The sequence below is a fragment of the Stegodyphus dumicola genome, chromosome 4 (assembly GCF_044657685.1).
Source record: "Stegodyphus dumicola isolate Sdum_Otavi_A_Nest chromosome 4, ASM4465768v1".
Classification (NCBI taxonomy): domain Eukaryota; kingdom Metazoa; phylum Arthropoda; class Arachnida; order Araneae; family Eresidae; genus Stegodyphus; species Stegodyphus dumicola.
This window is the reverse complement of record NC_140771.1, coordinates 160,283,844-160,311,387: the sequence shown is the minus strand read 5'-3', so window position 1 is coordinate 160,311,387 and position 27,544 is coordinate 160,283,844. Positions and strand designations below refer to the sequence as shown.

Genomic DNA, 27,544 nt, shown 5'->3' with positions numbered 1-27,544 from the left:
AGTATTCCAGAGATACTAGTTTTTACAAATCTTTTTTAACTCCGCATCTTTCAATACTGCTATAATTCAATTTGGTAAGCATACACTGCAACATACTTTGCTGTGCCTATAGCGGTTCAATCCAGTATTTAAAATTCTGGAACTATAAATCAGTTTTTTTTTTATTTGATTGTCACAATTCTCATTTTGTTTCGTTGCTTTTTGAATCATATAGGTAGAAAAACTCAAGGTAATTTACCTTGTCTTTTAGGTATGCAGAATGATCTAAATGTACTTCTGATTTCTACAGTTGTTTAGATATATTACATTTTTAGGTGTATAATTTCTATTTATAGGATTATACATGTTAACATTCCGTATTTAACCATTTAAATGCTGATACCTAAATAGGTAAAATTTGTAAAAAAATTATTAAATTAATTAATTTAAAAAATATATATAATATAATTTCTTATGTTACACATTTATTTCATTTGCTATTAGAGTAAAATTAAAAGATTATCTTTTACATAATATTTATAGTATATAGACGTTTTGGGCTAATTCTTAATGTCTTTTAAATTTCTTAATGTGAAAACCAGTAAAATTAAAAGTAACTATTTAATAAGAAAGAGGAAGCATGAAAAGGAAGATGATTCTAGAAAAGATAACTGAGTTCTAGAGTCATTTCTAGATCTATGTGTGCGCTTGTAAGGTTTATCCTGAGTTTTTAATAGTTGTCTTTAGTTAAAGCTACTTTCCTGTCCCTTCTAATTTCAGCTAACAAATTTCCTGCCAGTGTGTGTTTTTAGAATCGCGATTCATGCAAATGAAGGAAAAAAGTCTAATCAGAATCTCCTTCTATCTCATTACTGAATATAAGTTCCACTGACTTCGTTAGAGAGCCAGCGATTCTGACTAGTGCACATTTGCCTTTTAGTTACACTCTAAGCTACTTAAATTACTTGATACTTTTTTTTTTTTAATTTGATTAAGAATGCAAATGTCAAAAAATTACCATGGATACATGAAGGTAAAGAATATTAATATCTAGTGTCTAGCACATTATCTAACATAAGACATGTTTCTGGTGTAGAGTGAAGCTTTGGATAATTTTGGTTAAAATTCATGCATTTGAGTTAATGAAAGTAACTTTTCAATTTCTGATTATTTGATCTCATTAATTTTTGTTTTAGTCTATTGAGTGTTGCTTAGTTTTTGATGCACTTATTGTTTGTGATTATACATTTACTCCACTATTTTGGTATTTTAGTTTTATTAAACACATTGAAAGAAACTTCTTTGAAATGTTTATTGTTTTTTCAGTTTGCAGATTTTCTAATATGGAAAAGTAAAAAATATTGCCTTTTGAAAGAATATTTGCTGCAAATCTTGTGCACAAATGATTCAATAAACTATATGCACAACTATGCCTTCAATATTATTTATTAAATAACGCATAAGTCTCCATACAGCTTATAATATATAGAATGAAATAATGTAGCATTCCCCCCCCTCCCATTTAGTTTTGCCCATGTGAACAGCTGATTTTAAATATAAGATATTTATACTCTGTTATAAACCCCTTCTTAATAGTTCCCCAATATAAAAGTGCCTCAATTTTATGCAAGTTGACTCCTGTTTGAAAAGCCAGAAATCTTTATAATGGTGTTGGGGCATAGGGCAATGTCCACAAACTGAAGATCAGTTTCAAGCATAAAATTCCTTTCCCATTCAGCACCCTGTGGTGATCCTTTCTTTTATTTAATAACTAAGTGTAAAGGAACCTAGGGAACAGCTAAGCGAATAATGCCTTAAGTTCAGTAACAAAAATGTAAAACTCACGAAGGGTTAAATATCCTTTAAGGTTCAAAATAAGGATTAACAGATGGCCCCTTTCTGAGGACATACAACAAAGCCTCCACTTGGGCTTTTAAACTCAAAATTAGAAGAATTCAGAACTTAACTAATAACTAACTAAAAAGATTTAGCCAAAGCTAACACAATTCTAAGTAGTTGGCCCCTAAATATCGAATTAACTATCAAGGGCCCGTAATATGGCCGAGTGTAGTAACAGCTTAGAGAGATGTGGCCAAAAGGCAAATGCACGCTAGTCAGGAACTCTGCTTCTCTCTCCCGAAGTCAGTTGAACTTCTACTTAAATATAATCAATCTCATTTGCATTAAACCCGATTCTAAAAACGCATTCTGGTAAGGAAATTGTAAGCTGAATTTAGGAGAGATAGGAAAGGAGCTTTAACTTAAAAGTAACTGTTATAAACTTAGGATAAACCTTACATCTTTCCCCACAAGAATATAACTACTCAAAGAATAAGGTCTCTCAACGACCTTCTTTAAAAGTTTAAATTCTACGAAACTTCTTAGCACTTCAACGTTAAACTTCTAATACTCTGTTTTGTTAAATTGCTCTCATTATTGAATTCTTCCTGTTAGGGCCAACTTTACAAATGATCTAAAACTAAGCTTCTTCTTGAACAGTGTCTGCATGCAACTGTAAAGTAGAGTTCTTAAAATTTAATTTTGCACTTGTTGCGCATAAATAGTCGACCCCCAAAATAACCGAAGTTAATAGGGTTTTCTTTACTACCAGAAAATTTACTTTTTGAAATGCTTTCTTTATTTGAGCGTGCAGCCCTACTTTTCCCATGCAGACACACTGCTTGCCTTGGGTGGTAATTACCCTCTATCCTGTAGTTTTAAACAATCTATAACGATGAAAATTCTTCTTAAAAACCTCTTGCAAGAGGAAGCTGTATTGAACTCCGTTATTGAGTAAGGTGGTAGTAGGAACATCATTCAATAAGATGGATTTCTAGCAAGGCCAAATTTTGTAAGACTATCTTATTTAATTTGATTTCCGAGGAATTTTTCTTCTCATTGGTTACCAGGCCCTCTTCTCAACTACCCTGATCAGTGTAAATTCTTGTTTTCCACCCCTTGCTTCTCCTGCTTCTTATTTTGATCTCCAAATGCTTTAGACACACCTGTCTTCCTGTTATCTGTTTTTTCAGCTTTCCCTGCTTGCCGATAAGAACTCTGCTTGCCTTTAGATTTCTGTTGAGGTGAAAACCTTGAATACTGGCGGAAGTTACCTGAATGCACGTTTTCTGCTGTACGTCTGCTCTGAAATTTTACGGCCAGTTGAAATAAATTTTCTAGCATCTGATGATTTCTTACTTCTAGAAAATCTTGAATTGACGGAAGTAGTCGCAGCAAAATCACTTCAATTAATTCCCTATACGGCCTCTTTCCATGTAATAAATTAAATATTTAAATCTTCCTCAAGATGAAGTCTGTCAATTCTTCAAAATTAGTCTAATATTTACTAAACAATTCTGCCTCTAACGTTACTCAGTCTTTAATAACAGGAAACAGCTTCAATAGTGTGGTTTTAAAGTTTTCCCACATGTAGGTTTCTGATCCTGTGTCTCCCAACAGAAACTTCCCAATTCCTTTGAACCAAGTCAGGGCCTGGCCTTTTATATTTACTGTAGCAATTATAATTTTCTGCAGCTGGTTCATTGGATATAACGTGAAATGCAATTCCAGCTCTCCAGGAAGGTCATCACGGAACCTTTGCCATCAAATGTTGTAGCTGGCTTCATGGCTGCTCTCATAGTTTCTACGAATCTGAATCCCTCCATAGGATTTGCTGGTGGCTGAGGGATTTGAAAGGTTGGAGAGGTCAACGAAAATTTTTCGTTTTCTAACGACATGGTTCAGCAAAAATGCTACAGATGCCAATGTGGTGCTCCTCCCTTTTATCTAATAACTAAATGTGGAGGAACCTAGTGAGCTAAGCAAATAATCCTTAAGTTCAATAGCAGAAACGTATAACTCGCAAAGGGTTAATTAGCCTTTAATGCTGAAAATAAGGATTAAGAGATGGCCACTTTCTCAGGATGTACAACAAAGCCTCCACTTGAGCTTAAATTCAAAATTAGAAGAATTAAAAACGTAACTAATGACTAAGTAAAAAGATTTAGCCGAAGCTAACATTATTCTTAGTTGGCCCCTAAATATCGAATTAGGTAGCAAAGCTGTCAAGGGCCTGTAATCCGGCCAAGCCTAGTAACAGCGTAGAGAAATGTGGCCAAAAGGCAAACGTGGGCTAGACAGAAACTTTGCTTCTCTCTCCCAAAGTCAGTGGAACTTCGACTTAAATACCACTCAATCTCATTTGCATTTAATGGGATTCTAAAAATACATTCTGGTCAGGAAATTATAAGCTGAATTTAAGAGACATAGGAAAGGAGCTTTAACTTAAAAATAATTGTTATAAGCTTAGAATGAACCTTACAGCCCTTATGCCAGTCTGGTGTTTTACATAAAGTGGGTGCATCTTTATGCAAATCCGGTTTTCATTTTAGTTGCTGATTAAAAACTTTGCATAATGGTGCCCACACTCTTATGAGAAATCCTGAATTCTTATCAAGTTGCTCACACTTTTATGAAAAAGGGTGATTGACATAAAGTTGCTGAAGATTTTGTTAATTGGAACAGTTTCCTAGGTTGTATTCTACTGGCACATGAGGAGTGCCATTAAGCCACATTATGTGTGGAACATAAGCTATGCACATAAGGAGTAAAAAGAATTTTTCTAGAGTTTTTGTTTGTTTATTTGTTCTGGAATGAATATAGACTGTAAATTTAATAAAAAAATGTGTTATACTAAATCTTCAATATTCTATCAAATGTTAAATTTTTCATATGTTCTATTTAATAGTTTAAATGTGCTAATTTTCTTTCGCCTATCGATGAACGTGTTGTTTTCAAATACAGTCAAAAGTCGTTAATCCGGACTCGTCGGGACTTCGATTCCGGATTATAGATCATCAGTTTAAATCTCGTAAGATGGCATGCAGAAATTCTAAAATTAAAAATATGAAACCGTGATTTATGAAATAAAGAACAATTATGATCTAAAGGGTATCAAAATTTGCAAAAAGAAAAAGCTTAATATTTATTTGTTTACTTTATTAAACATTTCTTTCAATGTAAGTTGTTTAAGTTTTGCTTCGTTTCATGTGATAATACTTTCTCTTTAATTCTATTAAACAGACATAATTTCTTGTTCAGTTACAAAGTTCCGCTGTTCAAGTCCTATAATTGCTGTGTCGAGAACACCGACTAATTTGTCAATCGAAATTTTTTCGTTTTCAATAACCTCTGAGTCACTTTCTTCACTATCGGAAGCGAATTATAATGACGAGGAACTTGTTTTAAATCATATCAAAGACGGAGCATATCGAGATGAAATACTACATTTGGTAAGGAATTATAAGCCAAATAAAATAAAAACATCTGCACTGAAGATAAGGATAGTGCTGACAAATCAACTTCCAATTCATTACGCGCCCGCCACGGCGTTCCCCCCGCCGAGCAGAGTGAAATTGATAAACAGATTTTGGATTTCAAAACATACTTTTGCTTTAGATCCTTTACATATTAACAAATATATATCGGAAATTCTATTTGATATAATCGAAAGTTTAAGCTTACTTTTATAAAATTGCTCTTACAGTCTGCAAAAAATAATAAGCCGGATCCAATTCGAAAATTAAGGAACAACGCAATCATCAACATTAACTGAAATAGATAATTAGATAATTTTAGCTTATACATCCATTATAGATAAAACGCGCACGCGAAAACGTATTCTGCACTTGCGCAAACTCATATGCGCAGTCGTAAAAGGTAAATCTGGTAAGATGGCATGCAGAAATTATAAAATAAAAAATATGAAACAATAATTTATGAAATAAAGAGCAATTATGATCTAAAGTGTATCAAAATTTACAAAAAAAAAAAAAAAAAAAAAAAAAAAAACCCTTCATATTTATTTGTTTACTTTATTAAACATTTCTTTCAATGTAAGTTAAGTTGCTTCGTTTTATGTGATAATACTTTCTCTTTAATTCTACAAACAGACATAATTTCTTGTTCAGTTACAAAGTTCTGCTGTTTAAGTTCCGTAATTGCTGTGCCGAGAATACCGACTAATTTGTCAATCGAAATTTTTTCATTTTCACTAACCTCTCTGTCACCTTCTTCATGTCTTTATTCATTTTTTGCAGCAATTCCACTTTTTGTTTGATGGACATCGAAACACACTTTCGTTTCGTAGATCCTTTGGGAGCTCCAGCATCGGAAATTCTATTTGACATAATCGAAAGTTCAAGTTTACTTTTATAAAATTGCTCTTACAGTCTGCAAAAATAATAAGCTGGATCCACTTCGAAGATTAAGGAACAACGCAATCGTCAACATCAACTGAAATAGATAATTTTAGCTTATACTGTCCGTTACACATTAAACGCGCACGCGAAAACGTATTCTGCACTTGCGCACACTCGTATGCGCAGTCGTAAAAGGTCTTACACGCACTCGTAAACGCCTATGCACATGTGTCAACGCGGCGCATGCGCAGAAAGTTTTTAGTTTTGAGGTCCGGATTATAGATCATTCCGAATTAACGACTTTTGACTGTATAATAAAGGCATTTTTGATGCATTACATAATTTTCTTCATTACATATTGAATAACATTGTTTTCTCTTCTTTATCTTTTAGCAACTTTTTCTAGAGAATTTCAATAAAGCAGTTTTTTTTTCTAGTGAGGTTGTGCTGCTGAAAAATTTGGGAAATGCTAGGGGGGGAAAGGAAATAATTAAAAGAGGAATTCGAAACATTCTGTTGCTAATGGTAAAAATGTTATATATAAATGTATGTATCTGAAATCAACATGTGTATTTATATAGCAGGGTTGCCACGCTACCTGGAAAACCGGGAAAAGTCAGGGAATTCGAAAATTGACCAAAAAATTCAGGGAAAAGTCAGGGAATTTAAGTATTTTTGTCAAAATCTGGAAAAGTCAGGGAAGTTCATACAATGATCCCGCCAAAAAAAGCGATTTTTGCGCCGACGTCGGAAGAGATAACTTTTTTGGCGAATTGCCTATCACGTGAGTGTCTGCTGGCATAGAGCCAATTTTCGCAGCTCCAATTTGATTGCCTTTTAGAAAGGCAAAGCAAGTTTTCCGCAACTTTTGGTTTCCAGTATTCTCGAGAATCGCATGTGCAGTGCATGAACTAAAGAAAGTACCTGTTCTCGTATAAAACAAAATGGGTTTAATCTTAGTATACGGTACCATGGAGGTTAGAATCAAAGAATATGTATTGTAAAGAAGGAAAACCTCTCTGCAACAGATGTGGCTCCGTTCCATCATAGAGGGAAACAGCTGTGCATGCGTGATATATCTGCCGCCAAAGCTGGAAACCGGTGTCGAAGTTCGAAGGTCACGTTATCAAGAGTTCATTAAATGAATATCCTTTAAAATTTCTTTAACCACTTGCGCTAAAAAGACGTGCCACGCACGTCGAGATGTTTTTGTCTCAAACTGCGAGCGACGTGAACACCACGTCGATAAGCATTTATCGCAAAAATGAAAATAACATGGTGCACACGTCGCCTAACAACGAGATTGTTTATTTCTCGAGTTACAGCTCTGGATTGCACTCGCAGATGCGGAGCGGCGTAAATGAGACACTTTACCACTTGCTATATTGTAGCGCACGGCACTGCAACCTTGAAGTTTAGTCTTAGCGCAAGTAGTTAAACTCTAAATTAAAAGAAAATATTTTTTGGCGCAAGTAAATTAATTCATAGGTTAGTAATTTTCAGGGGGGGGGGGAACTACAAAAATCCGTTTTTAAAATTATTGCGAAAAATCCAAGAAGATCCTTTGATAAAACGTTTCTTCTTGGATTTTTCGCAATAATTTAAAAACGGATTTTCGTAGCTTTCTTTTTGTCAAAGAACGTTTCTTCTTCACACGTTTCTCAATTTCCGGTACACATCGCGGAGAGGGAAATTCTGGCCGCCAGGTTCCGTCGCCAAATCCCTTGGGAAATTTTCCCTCCGCATTCTAGCGGCGTAATAGCATTTTACTTGTATGGAAAATTTTCTTCTTTACATAGACCAAAGAATTAGAGATTCTTTGCATAGACGTTTTTTGGTTAAAATAATCTCCATGTATGGATTTGGCGACATGATGATGCGCAGTCAACGGGTCATTTTGGTCTTGGCGACAATTTTCAAAATCGTGCCAAAGCCTTACCGTATACTAGAATTTTAACGCAAAATCTTTTTAAACTTTTCTTTTTAATAAATACCTTGCCATTTTGCAGTAAAATAAAAAATAGTAATCTGTCATCTAGGCTAACCATGTAATATAACTATATTCGCTAAAATATCGTTGATTATTCTAATTCAATTTTTAAGTAATTATCTTTATTTTTATGTTATTCGTATAATTTAATGATGCTTCTTCCCTCTAAATTTACTAATTATTAGTAAATAATATTTCTAAATTTCAGGAAATTTTCTCTGGCATAATCTTGAAATTAATTCTAGCAGTATGATGACATACCATCACGAAATTTAATGCACATATTTTTTCTTATGTATGCTGCGAACTAAATATAAAATACCTCAATTTATTAAAATAGATTTCTTTGTTTCGTTTAGCTGCAGAATGTCTGCAAAAAAAGCCTTATTTTATTCCAGATTGGGAAGATTCTAATCTCAATCTTCAATGGAGAAAACAAGAACTATTATAATTATATTTGTGTTTTTAAGTGTTAAGGTGCTTTTTAAGAACATACCTCACACAAATTAAATTTACCTAAAATCTAACCTAACTATTTAGCATTGGGTTGTGATTTATAAGGACCGGATTAGCCTCGTGTTGAACTGGTGATGATCATGAGTAATAATTAAATAAAACATACATTTGTTATCCAATGTATATATCTTAAATTTTATTAAGTTTCTTAAGTGGAAAAGTAAACAAAATTATAAAACAAAGCATACCAAGAATAATTAAGAATAAATGTCCTCTGGGATTTATTGAATAATTAAGTGAATTTGCTACACAATACAAGTAATACCATAATTTACCTCTTAGCGTAGCCAACGTACATTACGCGGATAGACTGGAATTTTCTTGAAACGCACCTGGAAAACCTGGAAAAGTCAGGGAATTTTATTCTCCTGTTTGAGTGGCAACCCTGATATAGCCAAAAGAATATCAGATAGGATATTTAACTATAAGCCACTTATGGGGCCAACCACCTAGAATAGTTATTGTGCTAAAGAAAAAAAAAATAATAATTTTAAGGCGTCCAGAATAGCATATTGTCATAAAGCTATTTAATATTCCTAATTGAGCATTTCATGATTAGAATGCATTTTTATTTAAATCATTGAAATTAAAATGTAGAAAAAATATTCTTAAGAACTACGTTTATTGCTTCTAAATTTTGTAGTTTGTTGATCTATAGACAGATAAAATCTGAAAGATAATCATCATGTGCTTTATTGAATGGCAACACACTGGCATGTGAAAGATAAAAGGATTTTACGAGGGCCATCCAGGAAGTAGATTACGTTTCCGTCTGTGTCCGCTAGGGGCGGGGTAGTGCGGCCATCTTGGGGTCAGAGCGTTGCGCAGCTCAGTCTGCATCTAGCCGTGCTAGTGAGAGGTTCGTGCTGTGCTCCGTTCAGATACTGTGACGGTTTGAAATGTCTGCGTTAATTGAAAATCCCACGAGCTGCGAGGTGCGCTCAGTAATAAGGTTTCTGACTGCAAAAAACTGTAAACCGATAGAAATCTATCGGCAGCTTCGTGAAGTGTATGGGGACAACATTATCACTGAAGGTGGAGTGCGTCAGTGGGTCATAAGATTTCAAAATGGCCGAACCAATGTTCACGACGAAGATCGAAGTGGGAGACCCAGCATAGTGACCGCCGAACTTCTCGAAAAAGTCGATGCTAAAGTCCGTGAAAATCGAAATTTCACAATAACGGAACTTTCTTTGAGTTTTCCACAAATTTCGCGAAGTTTGTTGCACGAAATCATCAGCGAAAAGCTTGGTTACCACAAGTTTTGTGCAAGATGGATTCCAAAAATCTTGACAGAGGACCACAAAAATCAGCGAATGGCTGCAGCGTTGAACTTTTTGGACGCTTACCATAAGGATGGTGACTCTTTACTCGATCGCATCGTTACTGGTGACGAAACATGGGTGAAACATGTGAACTGTGAAACGAAATTGCAATCAATGCAGTGGGGGCACACAAGTTCTCCCCAAAAACCCAAGAAATGCATGCAAACAATGTCGGCAAGGAAGATGATGGCGACTGTTTTTTGGGACAGAAAAGGTGTAATTTTGGTGGACTTCCTGGAAACAGGCACTACAATAAACTCTCAAAGGTATTGCCAAACTCTCCAAAAACTCAGAAGAGCAATTCAAAACAAGCGCAGAGGAATGTTGAGCTCTAAGATCTTGTTGATTCACGACAACGCCCGGCCCCACACGGCAAATGTCACTCGTAAAGTTCTTGAATCTTTTAAGTGGGAGTTGTTTCCTCATCCGCCGTACAGTCCCGACCTGGCACCGAGCGACTTCCACCTATTCCCAGCAATGAAGAAGTGGCTGGCTATGCAGCGTTTTGATGACGACGCACAGCTGCAAGAAGAGGTAACGAAGTGGTTGAAGGCGCAGGCGGCCGAATTTTTCGACGAAGGAATTTCCAAGCTCGTACATCGCTACGATAAATGCCTTAATTTGTATGGTGACTATGTAGAAAAGTAGTATTTGAGTGTGGCTTTCATCTGTATATAATAAAATTTGTTTCCTATACTTTGTTTATTTTTTTATTCCAAAACGTAATCTACTTTCTGGATAGCCCTCGTATTTCGGACAGTGGCAACACATTGCTTTTAAGTAGCAGAGTTTGTTGATTAAAACTGAAGATAAATATATTGCATTTTGAAGGGCAACAGTTTGGTACAGTGAAGATAATTTTTTTTATTATGAGCAGTATGACTACTGCTGTAAATCACTGAATTTGTTAATTAAAAATTCATTAAATTCATACAAAATACACAGCTTCCAACTCTCTCAGTTTTTAATTCTTAATCTTTAATAATGAAAGTGTTTGTTGACATAAATTGTCATCATCTACTATAGACATTTATAGAACTTTATATGAAGATTCAACCAAATCTTTAATCAGTAAATATTTGTATTTGATTTTATTGTAATCAATTATATGATGTATTACTACGTTTATCCAAGCAATAATATCTACAGTAAATATAATTTTATTTATTCCACACTTAAAGTACCTTGATAAATTGAAGCTTTCCTTCTCCACTTATAATTTTTGCAGCTGAAAAATGTAAGAAATTTACAAAGTAAAATGAACATAAAATTTAGAATGTGTAATTAAATATTAATATACTTTATTTCAGAATCATATTATGAATAGTTGAATATTCTGAATAATGCATTATAATGCTAAAAAAAATCAAGTTTGAGGGTTTTTTTTTTTTTTTTTTTTTTTTTTTTTTTTTTTTAATAGTGACACTGTGTCATTATTTTTGAGTGAATTTACCAGTTTTTCTTATTTCATGGCTAGCAGCTATGAAAAGGAAACAAATAAGATAAATCCCAAATTCTGACTTTGAGTTTCACATATTAGATGAAGGACTGTATGTTTAAAATTTAATGGCTCTAGGTATCCCCCCCCCAAGTTTTTACAGTTCAGGGAACATGCATATATACATTCAGATTCTTTATTATTTAATATGAGATTAGGCAGAACTTATGAAAAATTAAATGATAAAAGACTGAAAATTTTGCATAAGGCATTTTTATTAAATTTAAGATATATACTCATCCCAAAATAGAAAGATTAAGTTAACATACATATGTGTGTGTGTGTGTAAGTGTGTGTAATATTTTTGAAGTCGGGATGGTACAGTGGCAGGCTGGGAAGGCAAACAGATGACGCCGACACAAAAATGAATTAGACGAATTCCCAGTCTTTATTTCCACACATATAAAATCATCTCAGTAGATATTTATCCAATCATAATGAAATCTGATACATTTCTATGATTCAATCATAATGAAATGTGATAAATTTCTATGTACATTGGTTTCTTAAAGAAATGACTTAGGATTTGAGAAGCAAAGCAGTGCGAGGATGACAGAGCAGCACTTAGGGAAAGGAATGGAATGAAGTAGTTTATTTTGCGAGCGGTGATTTTAGGTTGTTATATAATCATGGAAGGATCTTGAATTTGGAAGAACAGATGACTTTAGAGAGAGACCACCAAATATAGAATTGTTAACTTTGAAGTCGCCAATTACAGTTATCCCTCGCTACTTGGTGGTTCATTTATTGCGGCCTCAGTACGTCGCAGATTGTGCAATAATTCAAAATTGAGGAATTATGGCAAGAAAGCAGCCAGCAGAAGGCAGGAAGTGCCCACACAATTCAAAATCCACGTCTGTGATTGTCTGGCTACGAAGGGTCTAACGTCACCCATGACTATGTAGGATTTATGCCTAACGAAGTTCACCACTTCGCCATAGATAAGACTGTGAAGTTGGCTCAGTTAGTAACCACTGAAGAGTTCTCCGACATGACGACAGAAGAAGTGAACACACTGATCGAGTGCCACTCGAACCCTCTAACCAACAAGGAACTCATCAAAATGACAAGATCGGCGAGTGAGGAAAAAGAGGAGGTAGCTGGCAATGGTGACGACAACGAAGCTGAAGAATGTGGCCTTACCTTGGAAAACCTGCAAGGGCTCTGCAACAACAAACACAAGAAGTTGACGACAGCATGGTCAGAGCCATAGAATTCAGTAACCGTATTGACGGTGTAATGGCCTTGTACACTGCGCACACACACAAAAAAAAAAAAAAAAAAAATGGAACAGTTCTATATCTCCCATTCTACTGGATAAAATTCAAATTGTGTTTTTCATGTCTCAAAAGCGCGACTTGGGATATATATTAGATTTATATATAGCTGTATTCTAACATAGTTATTCTGACACGAAATTGAACTTTTTCTGAAAGAACATACCAAATTTTTTACATATTTCGATTCTACAACTCAACTTATGCCAGACTGCACAGTTTGGTAAAAAATCGTACGAGTAATTTGTAAAAAATTAGCTCTCAAAATTTTAGCTCCTCAATGTTAATTGAATTTGGCATATATTTATTAATATCTCTTTTTTATTAACCTTTTTTAATTTTTAACTTTCACTTTTCGAAATTTAGGTTCATTCCAAATAAAATTCACCCATTTTTTGTGTTTTATTTTTTAAATTTCTATTTTTAAATAATTTTTATAAATTTTGAATTATAACCTATAAAATTTTTACCATCATCTTAAAGTAGGTGTAGTTCTAAGCATACCTGCAAAAAATTAGAGTTTTTTATTTAAAATTTTCTAAGATATACACGAATTTACATATTTTTGCATTTTGAAATTTGGCATCTTCTTCCCCCCCCCCCCGATAATAGCGCCGAATGTGGTTTATGGATTTTTGTTACAGTGAATTGCCACAGCTACAGGGGTTGGACAAAAATATGGAAACACCTTTAAAAAAACATGTTTCTTTGCTTAATATGGTGTAGGAAAACCGTTGGCATCCAAAACAGCTTGCAGTCTTCTCGGAATGGATAAATACAGTTCCTGTATGTTTGCCAAGGGAATATTATACCATTCTTCCTGCAAAACGGTGGCAAGTTCAGATAACAATGTTGGCGGTGGATAACGAGAACGCACTTTCCGTTCCAATGTAGACCACAAAGGTTCGATAATATTCAGGTCTGGTGACTGGTGGCCAGGGGAGATGGGACAACTCATCCTCGTGCTCAGAAAACCAGTCCTGGACAATGTGAGCTGTGTGAACAGGGTCTTTGTCGTCTTGGAAGACACCATCATCATCGGGGAACAAAGTTTGTACCATGGGATGAACTTGATCGGCCAAAATGTTCACATAAGTCTTGGCAGTCATGTGCCCTGACACAGTTATCATGGGGCTAGCAGAGAACCACAATATGGCTGCCCAAACCATAACAGAACCCCCGCCATGTTTCACTCTTGGCAAGAAGCAGTCTTTATTATAGGCTTGAGATGGCGTTCTCTAGACTTAAACTCGGCCAGAAGTGGGAAACAATGTAAAAGAAGACTCATCAGACCGTATTACTCGCTTCCACTGCTCTATAGTCCAGGCTTTATGACTTAAACACCACCTTTTCCTGTTACGGGCATTAGCATCACTGATGAGTGGCTTCTCAATTGCAGCATGGCCAGCAATTCCCTGTTTATGAAGCTCCCTTCTAATTGTTTTGGTACTCACAGTGTTCGGTAACACAACATTCATTTCAGCAGTAACTTTTGCTGCTGTGGTCTTCTTATTTTTTGTCACAATTGCCCTTAATGATCATCTGTCATGATCACTCAGGACACACTTTTGTCCGCGCTGTGATTTAGCAGATGATGTTTTTCCGCTTTTCAAATATGCGGAATAAATCTTCGATACAGTACCTCTTGAAACACTAAACACCTCGGCTACCTTGCTTACAGAAGCACTTACCATACGTGCTCCAACAATTTGCCCACGTTCGAAGTCTGTTAACTCTGACATAATGCAATGACAACCTCACATAACAGTACTCCGACAACAACTGAACTGTTTAGCACATTTACGAAGCTGTATAGGTGGCGTCAGTAGTCAAAAATGCCAGCGCCACCTACATATTTCATTAAAATCAATCTTTCTTTTCAAACATGCATTTCACAAGGTGTTTCCATATTTTTGTCCTTCCACTGTATTTTTAACCTTAAATTTCAATTAAATTTTTAGGGAGAATTAATTATATGAAATTTTTTCCCTCAATGATGCATAATAAATATTTATTAATACTATATGAAAAGCTATTTTTTTAAATTATAGATGACATTATTCCAATTTTTAAATTTCTTTTTTTCTTCTTCTTTATATATATATATATATATATATATATATATGTGTGTGTGTGTGTGTGTGTGTGTGTGTGTGTGTGTAAGAGTAAATTTTTACCTTCGCTGTGTTATCGTCTGCTACTTTACTTTGACTGCATTTAAATTGAATAGTCTAAAACTGAGAAAGTTCATTTGATGTTTATTTTCACAATGTTTTTAAGCAAACAGGACGTTGATAGTTTGGGTCATGTCCCAGCTTTAAAAATTATATGTATAAATTTCTACATTAATCCTGTTCGAAAGAATGTTTTAAGTAGCTAATTTTCTCTCGTGTTATATATTGTATAAAAAACATAATCTTTAATATGATTTAGATTGTTTGTAGCCGATATAATAATCGGTTACTCAGTGGTACAGAATAGACATTGCTGGACTGTTTTATTTCTTTGTCAATTAACAAAAAATATTTAAATTAAAATATTTATCCTTTGGAATTTGCTTTAAACTTTATTTATAGTTAAAATGCCTAGAAAATGAAAAGCTGTCTTCAACTGAAACACAGTTGATGTGATTGATATTTAAAAAAAAAAGAAAAATGACAAGAATGCAAAATTTATGGAAATGTAACAATCAAAAAATCTTAATTTTCTTGTGGTGAGCACTGGAAATAAATGCAGAAGGAAAGAAGAAAATTATCGAGAAAAGTAAGCAAAAATTTGAAAGAGAATTTGGCTGTCAGAAATACCAAGATGTTTCGAAAAGTTGGATGCTTTTGGATATACTTTCAGAATACTTCAAGGAATTTGGGTGTTCAAAGAGGCTTGTGCTAACGGAAAAGACAAAAACGATATCATTGCAGATTAAAGTGAAGAGCGACTGGTTTTCGACTATGTGTTCGTATAAATTTAAATTACGTTATAGAACATCATATCATAATAAACGGAGAATCCCATGATTTCTTATTCAAATTATTTGAATATGCAGGAAGTTATCCAGTGATGTATGTGGACGTCACCTAAAGACGTTTTTCCCTCTTGATGAAATGGATTGAATTGGATTATTAAGTTACGTCAAAGAAGGCTATTTGCCCTAAAAGAAGGGATGCCTTCATGAAGAACTTTCTAAGGGAAACCAGCTGGCATACACGTTACAATGAGAAATACCACGAAAATGCCAATGAACCCAGGCCGTTCGCCGGGATTTGAACCATGGAGCGAACTACCAGTGTTCAGCGACTTTACCGCTTGGCCGTTTATGGGCCTTTATGAAATGGAAGGCGATAACCTTATTTAAAATGAATGTCAGAAATACCAAGACGTTTTGAAAAGTTGGATGCTTTTTAATATACTTGCAGAATGCCTGAAGAAAAAAAGCAAGCCATTAGGAAGAAAAAAATAATTTTCATAAAATTTACTTTTTTTTTATTATTTATTTATTTATTTATTTAAAACTTTTTAATATTATGTTATTTGATTTTTGCAGTTTCAAAAATAAAATATTTGACTAAAATATGAATATTATTTTAAGAAACTAAATGTAGGATAATAAAATTGTGTAAAGCAATGAGCACAATGTTAAAGCTATTTAAAGCAATTTATGCAATTCATCCTAAGTTAAAATGTCGGTTATACATCTTTCTCATTTATATATCTTTTCTGAATGGAACATTGAAAGGTGTGTTAACGGTGCTTTACTGTATTTTCTCTTTTAATATATTCAGTTTTCAGATACATCGTAGTCTGGGGCACAAAGTATTCTTCTGAAAGAAATGCAATTCAAATAAATAAAATAAAATCCTGGGAAATTTATATTAATAAATATATTTAAAATGCTCAGTTTGAATGAATAAATAGAAAATTTGAAGAGACAAGGCAACATAAATTATTAAAATAAAAGTCTAAAATTTAAAAATTACCTAAAATAATAACTGTGACCAAAAAAATTATTTATAAAGAGAACTATTTGAAAAAAATAAACGATTCACTTTATATTTAAACTACGCAGTTCGAATGGGTAAATAGAAATTTTTAAAACAATTATTCGAAAGAAACCATGCAACTTAAACAATTAAAATGAAGTTTGAAAAAGAAAAAAAAAAAAAAATATTTAAAATAATAACATAAAAATATAATATAAAGAACATTTTTTGAAAGGAAGAACGTTGTAATTTTTTTCCCTCTCACGGAAAAGGAAAATAGGTTGCCATATATTAAGAAGTTTGCCAAATGAACTATTCTTGCCGCAAACTGGGGGGGGGGGAAAAGCTAACATAAATTTGTGAATTTCTCCATAAATTCCGCACCAAATTTTACAAAATTTCATATTTGGGTATAATTGGAGTCGTAGAATCGAAATATGGAAAAAAAATGGTTATGTTACTTCAGAAAAAGTCCAATTTTGTGTCAGAATAACTATGTTAGAATACAGCTATATATAAATCTAATATACATATCCTATCTAATATGTATATCCTAAGTCGCATTTTCGAGACATGAAGAACACAATTTGAATTTCGTCAATCGGTCAGTAGAACGGGAGATATAGAACTGATCCTTCTTTTTTTTTTTTGCGCAGTGTACAAGGGCATCTTTGCTCAGAAGAAAAAACAATGTTCACAACTCCCCATCACGATGTTCCTTGTGCACCAAAAATGTTTTGCAGAGGCTCCTCCTGTTGCCTGTACACCGCCTCCTGCAGCTACCCCAGCTCTATCCGAAGCTGCCCGCTATGATCCAGATCTCCTAGCACCTGACGATGAGGCGTCATTTGAGGAGCAGTAAAGCTCTCATTAACCTGTGCATTAAATCATCTTCACCCCCATCGTACTGCACAGGTGTTTCATTGACATTTATAAAGATCGAGCGAAGACAAGCTATTGTAAGAGGTGAGTTAGTTACGTACCTTGTTATAAGAATAAAAGAGTTCTAAAAACATATTTGCAGTATGTACACTTTAGTTACATCTACGTATGTTACACACACGTATCATATTATTTATACGTTATTTTATGTATGTTATTTATACTATTAATATTTTATTTTATTTACATGTTTGAAACTATTCTTTAATGATCACATATGCAGTTATATGGTTTCATATACACTTATTGATATTATACATACACAAAAAATGTACGTACGAGGGCCATCCAGGAAGTAGATTACGTTTCCGTCTGTGTCCGCTAGGGGCGGGGCTAGCGCGGCCATCTTGGGGTCAGAGCGTTGCGCAGCTCAGTCTGCATCTAGCCGTGCTAGTGAGAGGTTCGTGCTGTGCTCCGTTCAGATACTGTGACGGTTTGAAATGTCTGCGTTAATTGAAAATCCCGCGAGCTGCGAGGTGCGCTCAGTAATAAGGTTTCTGACTGCAAAAAACTGTAAACCGATAGAAATCTATCGGCAGCTTCGTGAAGTGTATGGGGACAACATTATCACTGAAGGTGGAGTGCGTCAGTGGGTCATAAGATTTCAAAATGGCCGAACCAATGTTCACGACGAAGATCGAAGTGGGAGACCCAGCATAGTGACCGCCGAACTTCTCGAAAAAGTCGATGCTAAAGTCCGTGAAAATCGAAATTTCACAATAACGGAACTTTCTTTGAGTTTTCCACAAATTTCGCGAAGTTTGTTGCACAAAATCATCAGCGAAAAGCTTGGTTACCACAAGTTTTGTGCAAGATGGATTCCAAAAATCTTGACAGAGGACCACAAAAATCAGCGAATGGCTGCAGCGTTGAACTTTTTGGACGCTTACCATAAGGATGGTGACTCTTTACTCGATCGCATCGTTACTGGTGACGAAACATGGGTGAAACATGTGAACTGTGAAACGAAATTGCAATCAATGCAGTGGGGGCACACAAGTTCTCCCCAAAAACCCAAGAAATGCATGCAAACAATGTCGGGAAGGAAGATGATGGCGACTGTTTTTTGGGACAGAAAAGGTGTAATTTTGGTGGACTTCCTGGAAACAGGCACTACAATAAACTCTCAAAGGTATTGCCAAACTCTCCAAAAACTCAGAAGAGCAATTCAAAACAAGCGCAGAGGAATGTTGAGCTCTAAGATCTTGTTGATTCACGACAACGCCCGGCCCCACACGGCAAATGTCACTCGTAAAGTTCTTGAATCTTTTAAGTGGGAGTTGTTTCCTCATCCGCCGTACAGTCCCGACCTGGCACCGAGCGACTTCCACCTATTCCCAGCAATGAAGAAGTGGCTGGCTATGCAGCGTTTTGATGACGACGCACAGCTGCAAGAAGAGGTAACGAAGTGGTTGAAGGCGCAGGCGGCCGAATTTTTCGACGAAGGAATTTCCAAGCTCGTACATCGCTACGATAAATGCCTTAATTTGTATGGTGACTATGTAGAAAAGTAGTATTTGAGTGTGGCTTTCATCTGTATATAATAAAATTTGTTTCCTATACATTGTTTATTTTTTTATTCCAAAACGTAATCTACTTTCTGGATAGCCCTCGTATGTTAAAAATGAGAGGGTGACACTACTTCATGGTTTTTCACTTATCGCAGCTGGTTCTGGTCTCTTTTAACCACAATAGCTGAGGGATGGCTGTATTTTTAAAGCAGCTATCATATTTTTTTATATCTTACATATTTATATCTTTAACCTCTCTTTTGTGCATAGCAATTTGTCATTTTGGTGAAAATAAAGTCCAAGTTATTGAAATATCTGAATTCTTTCATAAAAGTACAACCTGAAAAATTGTTCTAATTGATGAAAAGTTGGGTACCATTATCTCAATCCATCATTTTTCATAAGGGCGCTCACACCTTTATGACAAATTCCTGTGTTCCCCAAAGGTCTCAAAGATTTTTTTCATCTCCTGCTTAATTAACTAATTAGTAACTGAATTGAAACTCGGGCTTGTAAAATGGTGCACATACTTTTGTGAAAAATGCTCGTTTGGCATAAGGGTGTTTTAAACAAGAAAATTATCTTTGGTTTGTGCATGCTTCCAAAGGCCCCCCTTGTCATAATGAAGATTTCTGTCATTTTGAACAGCGGTCAACCTGCAGAAAGATGCAGCACTATTGAATTCATCACCTCTGGTATATGTTTAATTATTGGTGCAATAATTCTTAATCTAGTAAGTCTACCATAATTCCCAAGCTTAATGAATCTTTGTTTAAAACTGGTTTTTTTACAACTTGTAAATTATTTTCAGAAATAGAAATGTTTGATTATGCTCTACTATTTATGTTACTTTCTTTGTGCATCACTTGCCTTTTTAAAATAGAATATTTTAAAGCAATTTTTATCAGCTATTAAGCTGATCATTATTAAACTAGTAACTCCTCAATTCTCTAATAAATTAATAATTTAATGCATGGCATTTGCTACAGTATGAATGGCTTGGGAATGAGACTGGAAGAATAAAAAAAATAGAGAATAAATGCAACTTTTAACTAGTGTATAGATTTGCTGACTTGAATGATAAGAGTAAATGAAATTAATTAATAAATGAATAACAGTGGATCAGTTATTGTGTTGTTTTACTTTATAACATTATGCACATTTTGTGCTAGAATGAGCAACAAAGGTAACAAAATAAATCAACTCTTGAAATTAACCAAAAACTTATCTGAACTGTATGTTTCAAGTAAAAATGTTGTTAAGCATTGATCAGCTGATGCCACCCAGATTTTTTTTCTCCTTTATTTTTTCTATTAAATACAACTGCAAATTTTAAACTGTGGTCCATGGACGCCTGTGGATCCTTCACTTAATAGTTGGGGGTATATGAATGATTTTGCAAACAAAAATCTTATTTTAATTTATTAGAAAAAGTGTGATAAAAATAACAAGCACACTTGTACATTGTGGACAGAGGTATGTAATGGACAGAAAATTATAAACAATCTTTCGTCATTTTATTTAAATTAGAAATTTCTGATTACTCTAGTATTCAGGCAAAAAGAGTATCTCATATTTCACATTTAAAGTTATTAAATATTAATAACGGTCTGATTTATTAGTATTTAAAGTTTTGCTAAAGGTAAGTTTTGTTGTAGTTATCCTAAAAATTTCAGAATTTTAAGTTAAAAATTGTTTTAGTATAAGAACTGATTTAGTTTCTTTTTACTTTAATGGTGGTTATGTAACTATCATGCTTTTTGGTTCATAGCAGGTAATGATATATTGGACGCCACTATCGTGCCATGTATATGCGTGTTTGCCATCTGTAAACTATTCTAGAAATTGTTTGCAATTAAAAACTTGCAAAAATGTATGGCAAGTGCATAACTAAAAAGTACCATCTTACAGTATATGTGGGAATTTATTTCATCAGAACTCAGATAAGCCTTAGGTATGTGCAGGAAATCAACATAAGTGTAACAAATAACAAAAGTAACATAATACAGGCTTAACGTCCTCAGCGCATGACAGAAACAACATAAAATTTAGTGCAGCAACATATCTTTAGCTGCCAATTGCCAATAGTGTATAGTGGATGCTTGTTAAGCCACAAATTTGAAGGTTTTCAGATACTACAAACAAAAAGAGAAATTTTCTAGTTAATGGAAATTGTAAGGAAATCTGAAGAACTGCATTAAAGGAAGATGTTGTAACAGAACTCAGTAATTGCAGTAACAATGCCCCAATAATGAATCAACTAATGAATGACAAATTTGAAAATTTGTAGTACAGTTTCAAATTCAGAAAATATTGCTGTCAACAGTAAAGAAAACGAAGAATGGTTACTGAGAACAAAAAGATTTCGCTGGACAATTTAGTGGGAATGCTTGACACGGCAGTTACAAGAGATGAAAATGGAACTTTGCAACTGAGAGAGAAATTATGTCTATCTGTAGAATTAAAGATAAAGTATTAGCACAAAAGAGCGAGGCAACTTAAACAACTTGCATTGAAAGAAATGTATAATAAAGGAAGCAAATAAATATTAGGCTTCTCTCTATCTCCCCCCCCCCTTTTTTTTTTTTTTTTTTTTGGTTTGTTAAGTTTGATTTTCTAAAGGTCATAAATGCTTCATTTTTTTCATAAATAACTATTTCAAATTTTTATTTTTTAAAATTTCTACAGACTTATAGATGAGATTTAATGGATAATTTAAAATCTGGAATCACTGAAGCCCCGACGATTCTAAAACTTTGTACTAAACTTAGACTAGTACTATTTGTACTATACTATTTTTTGCAGTGCTTTTGTATGGCCAGAAACACGTTAATGCATTGAAATATATTTTGTCATTTTACCAATTTGTTTTATTTGCTATCAAAAGATTTCTCCCATTTTTGGAAAAATAATATAGTTTAAATGTTTACTGTGATCAAGAATTAAAATATAAAGAGAAACAGTTTAAGCATCCTGGAATCTTTTAAGTCCTTTTACATGTTGGTGTTGAAGTGAAATGAGTTATAATTCTGTATATAAAAAATCCACTTTTTTTAATAAAAGCGTATTTAATCTTTGCAGTTGTGGTAAACCAGTTCATATTTTTTCTGTGTCTAGACTGTGGAATTATTTTAATCGCAAAATTTTAATGTGTTTGAAATTAATTAATTTCTATTTGAATTTTAATTTTTTAGAAATTGAGAGAGGAAGAAAAAAGATTTGAGAAGGAGATAAAAGAGAAAGAACATGCTCTGCGAAAACAGATTCAGCAGCTTGAAACTAAAATTTCATACCTTGAAACTTTAAACAAGGTTTTTATTTTAATCTTTTATCTTTATACGATTGAAATATTTTTATAGTTATCAAGTTACATTTTCAAAGCATATATTTGTATTTGGCTTGTACTCCATTTTCTTCAATCATAAGACAACAGCTTTTTTGGAGACGTGATGGGGAAAATGGTACATTATATACTTGAAAAGTTCACTAGTTTTTACCTTGCATACGATTGTGCTATAGCAAATGGGCAGTTGCTAGGCAACCTAGTATAATCAGAAAAACATTGAGAATACCATTGAGTACCTTGATTGCCCAATTCATAAATTCTTATTTATTTGAAAAGAATTAGAAACATTAAGAAGATAGACCTTACTTGATATAAAGGGACACATTAAGCCATTAGTAAATTTTGATACAGTTAAGCATGTATATGTAACTCTGCTTTTTTTTTTTTTTTTTTATTATTAATTTATTTATTTATTTAAATATGTCTGATCATGTACATAAATCCAGTCACTACCCATGAATTTTTATTGCCTAATTGATAAATTTTCAATATTGTTTAATATGTTAATTGTGGTAAAAATCTGACTGCAGATGAATGTCATTTTTGTGCTGCTGTGTTATAGATCTCAACAAATGGTAATCCATCTTTGGTGCAATGTTAGGAGAATATGCTAGGTGTGATAAAACTTTTCAATCTGTTGGCAATATTGTGTTGACTCATTTTGACGGACTGACTCATTTTCTGCTGATCAAAGCTAGCCTTTTTTTTTAACATTTTGGTAGATAAGCTTTTCTAATACTTGGCCTTTATGTAAAGCACTTTTATTTCATGTATAAAATTTAAATCCTGGAAAGGATTATCTTGTTTAAAAAATTATGCAGTTTGTTTTATTTTTCAGTGATTTTTATGCAAAAATTATTTTTATAAAAACTTTATATTGCAATGATTTTTTTCATTTAGTTTTCAAATAACATTAATTATTATAAAAATTTAATATTCTTCAGCTTCTGGCTTATTAATAATTCTGTTTGTAGGAACTTCACGAAAAAAATCATAAACTGGAGAGTACTATAAGGGATTATAGGTCAAAAAACCAGTTGTTGGAGGAAGAACTAAAGAAAACTAAAGACAATCTACGAAACTTCAAGAATCAGAATGAACATTTACAAGCAGAAATTAAGGAGAAGAGTTCACTTATTTGTCACCAGAAAGAAAAAATTGATGAATTAGAGCAGGACTTAAATTATAAAAAGCAAAGTATCTCAAGACTCAAAGAGCATTGCGATATTCAGCAACAACAAAAGGTGAGTTTTTTTTTATATGTGTGTGTGTGATAGTATGTAATTAAGAAAAAATATGAATTTTAAACAGCTTTAATAGTTAAATACCTTCCAATTTTATTCTCTAAGAATATACTTTGTCTTTTCTCTCTCTGTCTATGTATATATGTGTGATAAAAACTTGGAGAGACTTGTTGCATAATTAGAAAAATGACGCCCAAAGGAGAGATTTGTAGACAAACATAGTCAAACTGGATATGATCTTTACTGCTGGACACAAACTAATTATCAAGACCATCTTTCTCATTGCGTATGATCATGAGCACGATATACACACCACGATTTTATATAGAGTATCGCATTTTAAATAACAGCATAGTTAGCAGCACCACAATGCATAGCAAAATGGTATTCCAAGTGGCAACAGAAGCTGTAAGCTAACTGTGCATTTATCCAATATGGAAGTATGTTAAGAGAAAGATTTGGTTTAAGGTTTCTTAGAGTTTAGGTTCCGAAATTACTACGTCATCAGCGTTACATCAGCTTTGTGGCATAGATTAATCTAGAAATGACGCAATCCAGAGGAGTCATTACTATTTTTAGAATAGAGAGGGAGAATTAACGGGGTAGCCGATAATTTAAATTATAATTTTCGTTTACATATTTTATCTTTCATATAAATATATATATATTATTCCTAATATTTCAGTTTTTAACTGTACAGTATTAAAATCAGAATTGTAAAATAAATCATAGGAAAGAAATTTATAGTACTTTAAATCCTTAATAAATTTTTAAGTACTTTAAATCCATTTGGAAAAAAAATGTAGTGTTCATAAATAACTGCATAAGTAACATTTTCGCTCTTTTTTTCCACTTATCAGAATGTGTATGCAAAATTCTATTAATCTTTTTACTATTGCAAATTTGTCTAACAGGTAATTAATTGTATCTGTAATTGAGTTAAAGATAGCCTGAAAGTATTGTATTGTTTCTTGAGGAAGTAATTTGGTTGTAGAATCAAAGAAAGGAAAGTGTAATGTAATAAGACTTTGCTAAGCTGCTGAAGTTATACTGTAATAATAAACCAAATACAACATTTTTATAAAACAGTTATCTTTGTATAATAAATAGATAAGCTGGAAAATGGTAGATTCCAATTTTTATTTAATGTTCTTTTAACTTTTAAAATAATCAGCTATATAACTTATATTTTTTCCAGAAACTGGTCAACTTACAATATACATATATTTTGTACATTGCTCAGTTGATTAAAAAAAAAGTGTTTCTTTTTTATTATCCACAGTTCCCTGAAAAGTTTTTACAAAGCAATCACAATGTCACCAAAATAGACATCCTCAAAATGTATTTAAGTGGCATTGTGCATGCTCAGCAAACTAGGGTGGATTTCTCTTTAAATTTGGTTTTTTACTTCCTTGTACGAAGTAAAAAGGCAGTTTTGTAATCGCGAAAAATTTCAGGCAGCATATTTCAACAAAAATATCTATTTTGACCACTAGTAAATGCAATTTAATGATGTTTTTAAGTGACATCTGTGCGTAAGGACAGAATTAAAAAGACTCTTTTCCTTCCAAAAAATCATAAAATTGCTTTTAAAATGAATTTTGAAGAGAATTTTTCATGGTGTCTGTACATATGTACATACGTATGTAGCTCGCATAACTCAAAAACGAGTAGCCTCAGATTATTGAAATTTTGTATATAGTACTGCCATAACATGTAGATGTGCACCTCGTATTTTGGTTGAAATCGGCTGCACAAAATTTATATAAATATATTTATGTATATGTCCAATCTATTACCCGTGTCAGTAATCTGTTTCTTTACTCTAATATGTTTGTAAATTGTGCATTTTTGCTTTAAAAATTATTGAATTATGTTGTTCTTATCTTCTGGTTAAGGTTTTTATGCTTTTTGGAAATCTGCAAGCAACATTTGTGAAATTATCGACAATTTAAAAGCTGTTTAAGTGCAGTTAATCCTAATTTTTATATAACATGGCGGACATATTTGTTTACTTTTGAAACGGCAGAATAGTAGATTTGCCAATCTAGAGAGACTAACGCCTTCATTTATTATTGCGAATTACACCATGTTTAATCCTTTCTGGAATTTTTCGAGAAAATAAGTGTTTAAGATTTACTTCAAAATTTTTAATATAGATATTTTGAGTTTTCGTGTATTTTTGCCTTGTCGCAAAGGGAGAACTGAATTAATTGAATGCGAAATACTGTATCATCTGTGAAAAACTGTTTCTTTTTGGTTTTATTTGCTTAATTTCTTTTACACATCATTCTAGATTTATTATAGTATTTGAATAGAACATGTGGCAATGATTCGATAATTCTTCAAATGATGTAAATTTTGTGCATTCTGAGTTACAATATGAATGAAATATAACGCTGTTAAGTGCCTAGCGTCAGAGTATCGCTGTGGTAAACAAATATAGTGAATTTTAAAGAGTGCATTTATTCTATTGTGGTTTGTGCGCTATCGACGAAGTAGATTTAATTCAATCCAATAATTAATTTAGAAGTCAAACAACAAAAAATCAGCCTTATATTTTCAAATTTTCACAGGACTAGTTTCGATAGTTTTACCAAAGCATCATCCTCAGCTGCAAAAGGGCAAATGAATGATCCAGTAAATTTAAATGAATGCAAGAAATGATATGTATAATTTAATATTCCGTTCAAGGAAGTCATGTAGTGTACACATCAGATATATATATATTTTTTTAGCCAAAAGGGTATTAGCCCAGAAGAGCTATTAATTTCATTTTAGCACTTGATAGCGTTTCACCATAAATGTCGGTTCACTTTTCAAATTGTTGCCAGCCCAAATTTGGAATTTGTTCTATTAGTTATTTCATATTTTGTAAAGTATTTATGAGTTTTGGATTAACAAACTCAACGATTTCAAAGCGAGCAATAGCAACAGTGTACAGCAGGGAAAAAAACATTTTTATCTCCAGCATGTGAGGCTGTATATTGGAAATTCTTAAGATATCCTCTTTTTAAATTATTTTGGGTACTTTTCCATTTTGCAGGCGATAAAGTCGCCAAAAATGGTACAACTTATGCCAGCCAAATTATCCTCACTGGTAATCTTTTTGCCTCATTCTCAAAACAAGTCTCAGCCATTTCTTATCAGATTGATTGTTTCTTTCAATAATGGCATACAATTACATAGAATTTTACCAGATAGCTCAATTTTATGCCTTTAATTATTTCGTGGTAAGTAAGTCAATTAGGATGCAATCACACCGCTCACCCAAAAATATAGAAAAAGCAATGTCAAGGGTTAAATTCATCAGGTCTAATGAGAATGCTCTAGTGAAGTAAAGCACTGCGGATTTACATAATTTTTAAGTATGCTATTTGTACGAATTGAAATAATTCTTGTATTTAAACTTGTATTCCATATTAAGAATTAACTTGAAATTAGTGTAGATAATTACTGAGAGAATTAATTTTTGTAGCGTAGTTTACGTGAGATGAGATCACTTGGGGTCACTTGATATGAAACGGCAAATCAGGATGTTGAACCATGAAAGCATACTAAATTCTTAATGTCTTTTTACAAATTTATTGGCTTTTTATAAAATTGTAAATGATATTAAAATGTTTATGCCTTCAAAATAAAAAATTCTTAGAACTAAGATTTGTTAACATTTTTTTTATGTCTATACCATGTTGCCAATAAAGTCTGCTTGGCAAGATTTCCGCCGGCGAAACGGAAA

At 33.2% G+C, this 27,544-nt stretch overlaps 1 protein-coding gene across 5 annotated transcripts in view; it reads left to right on the top strand.

Moving 5' to 3' along the window:
* Positions 1–27,544, top strand: part of LOC118187908 (spindle assembly abnormal protein 6 homolog) — a 72,108-nt gene that overhangs the window by 26,474 nt on the left and 18,090 nt on the right. For all 5 annotated transcript variants that reach the window (XM_035358196.2, XM_035358197.2, XM_085815681.1 and 2 more), the window contains 2 exons: positions 22,410–22,526; positions 23,536–23,805. In XM_035358196.2, coding sequence (XP_035214087.2) covers positions 22,410–22,526; positions 23,536–23,805 — 387 coding nt within the window. The remainder of the gene's footprint in view (positions 1–22,409; positions 22,527–23,535; positions 23,806–27,544) is intronic.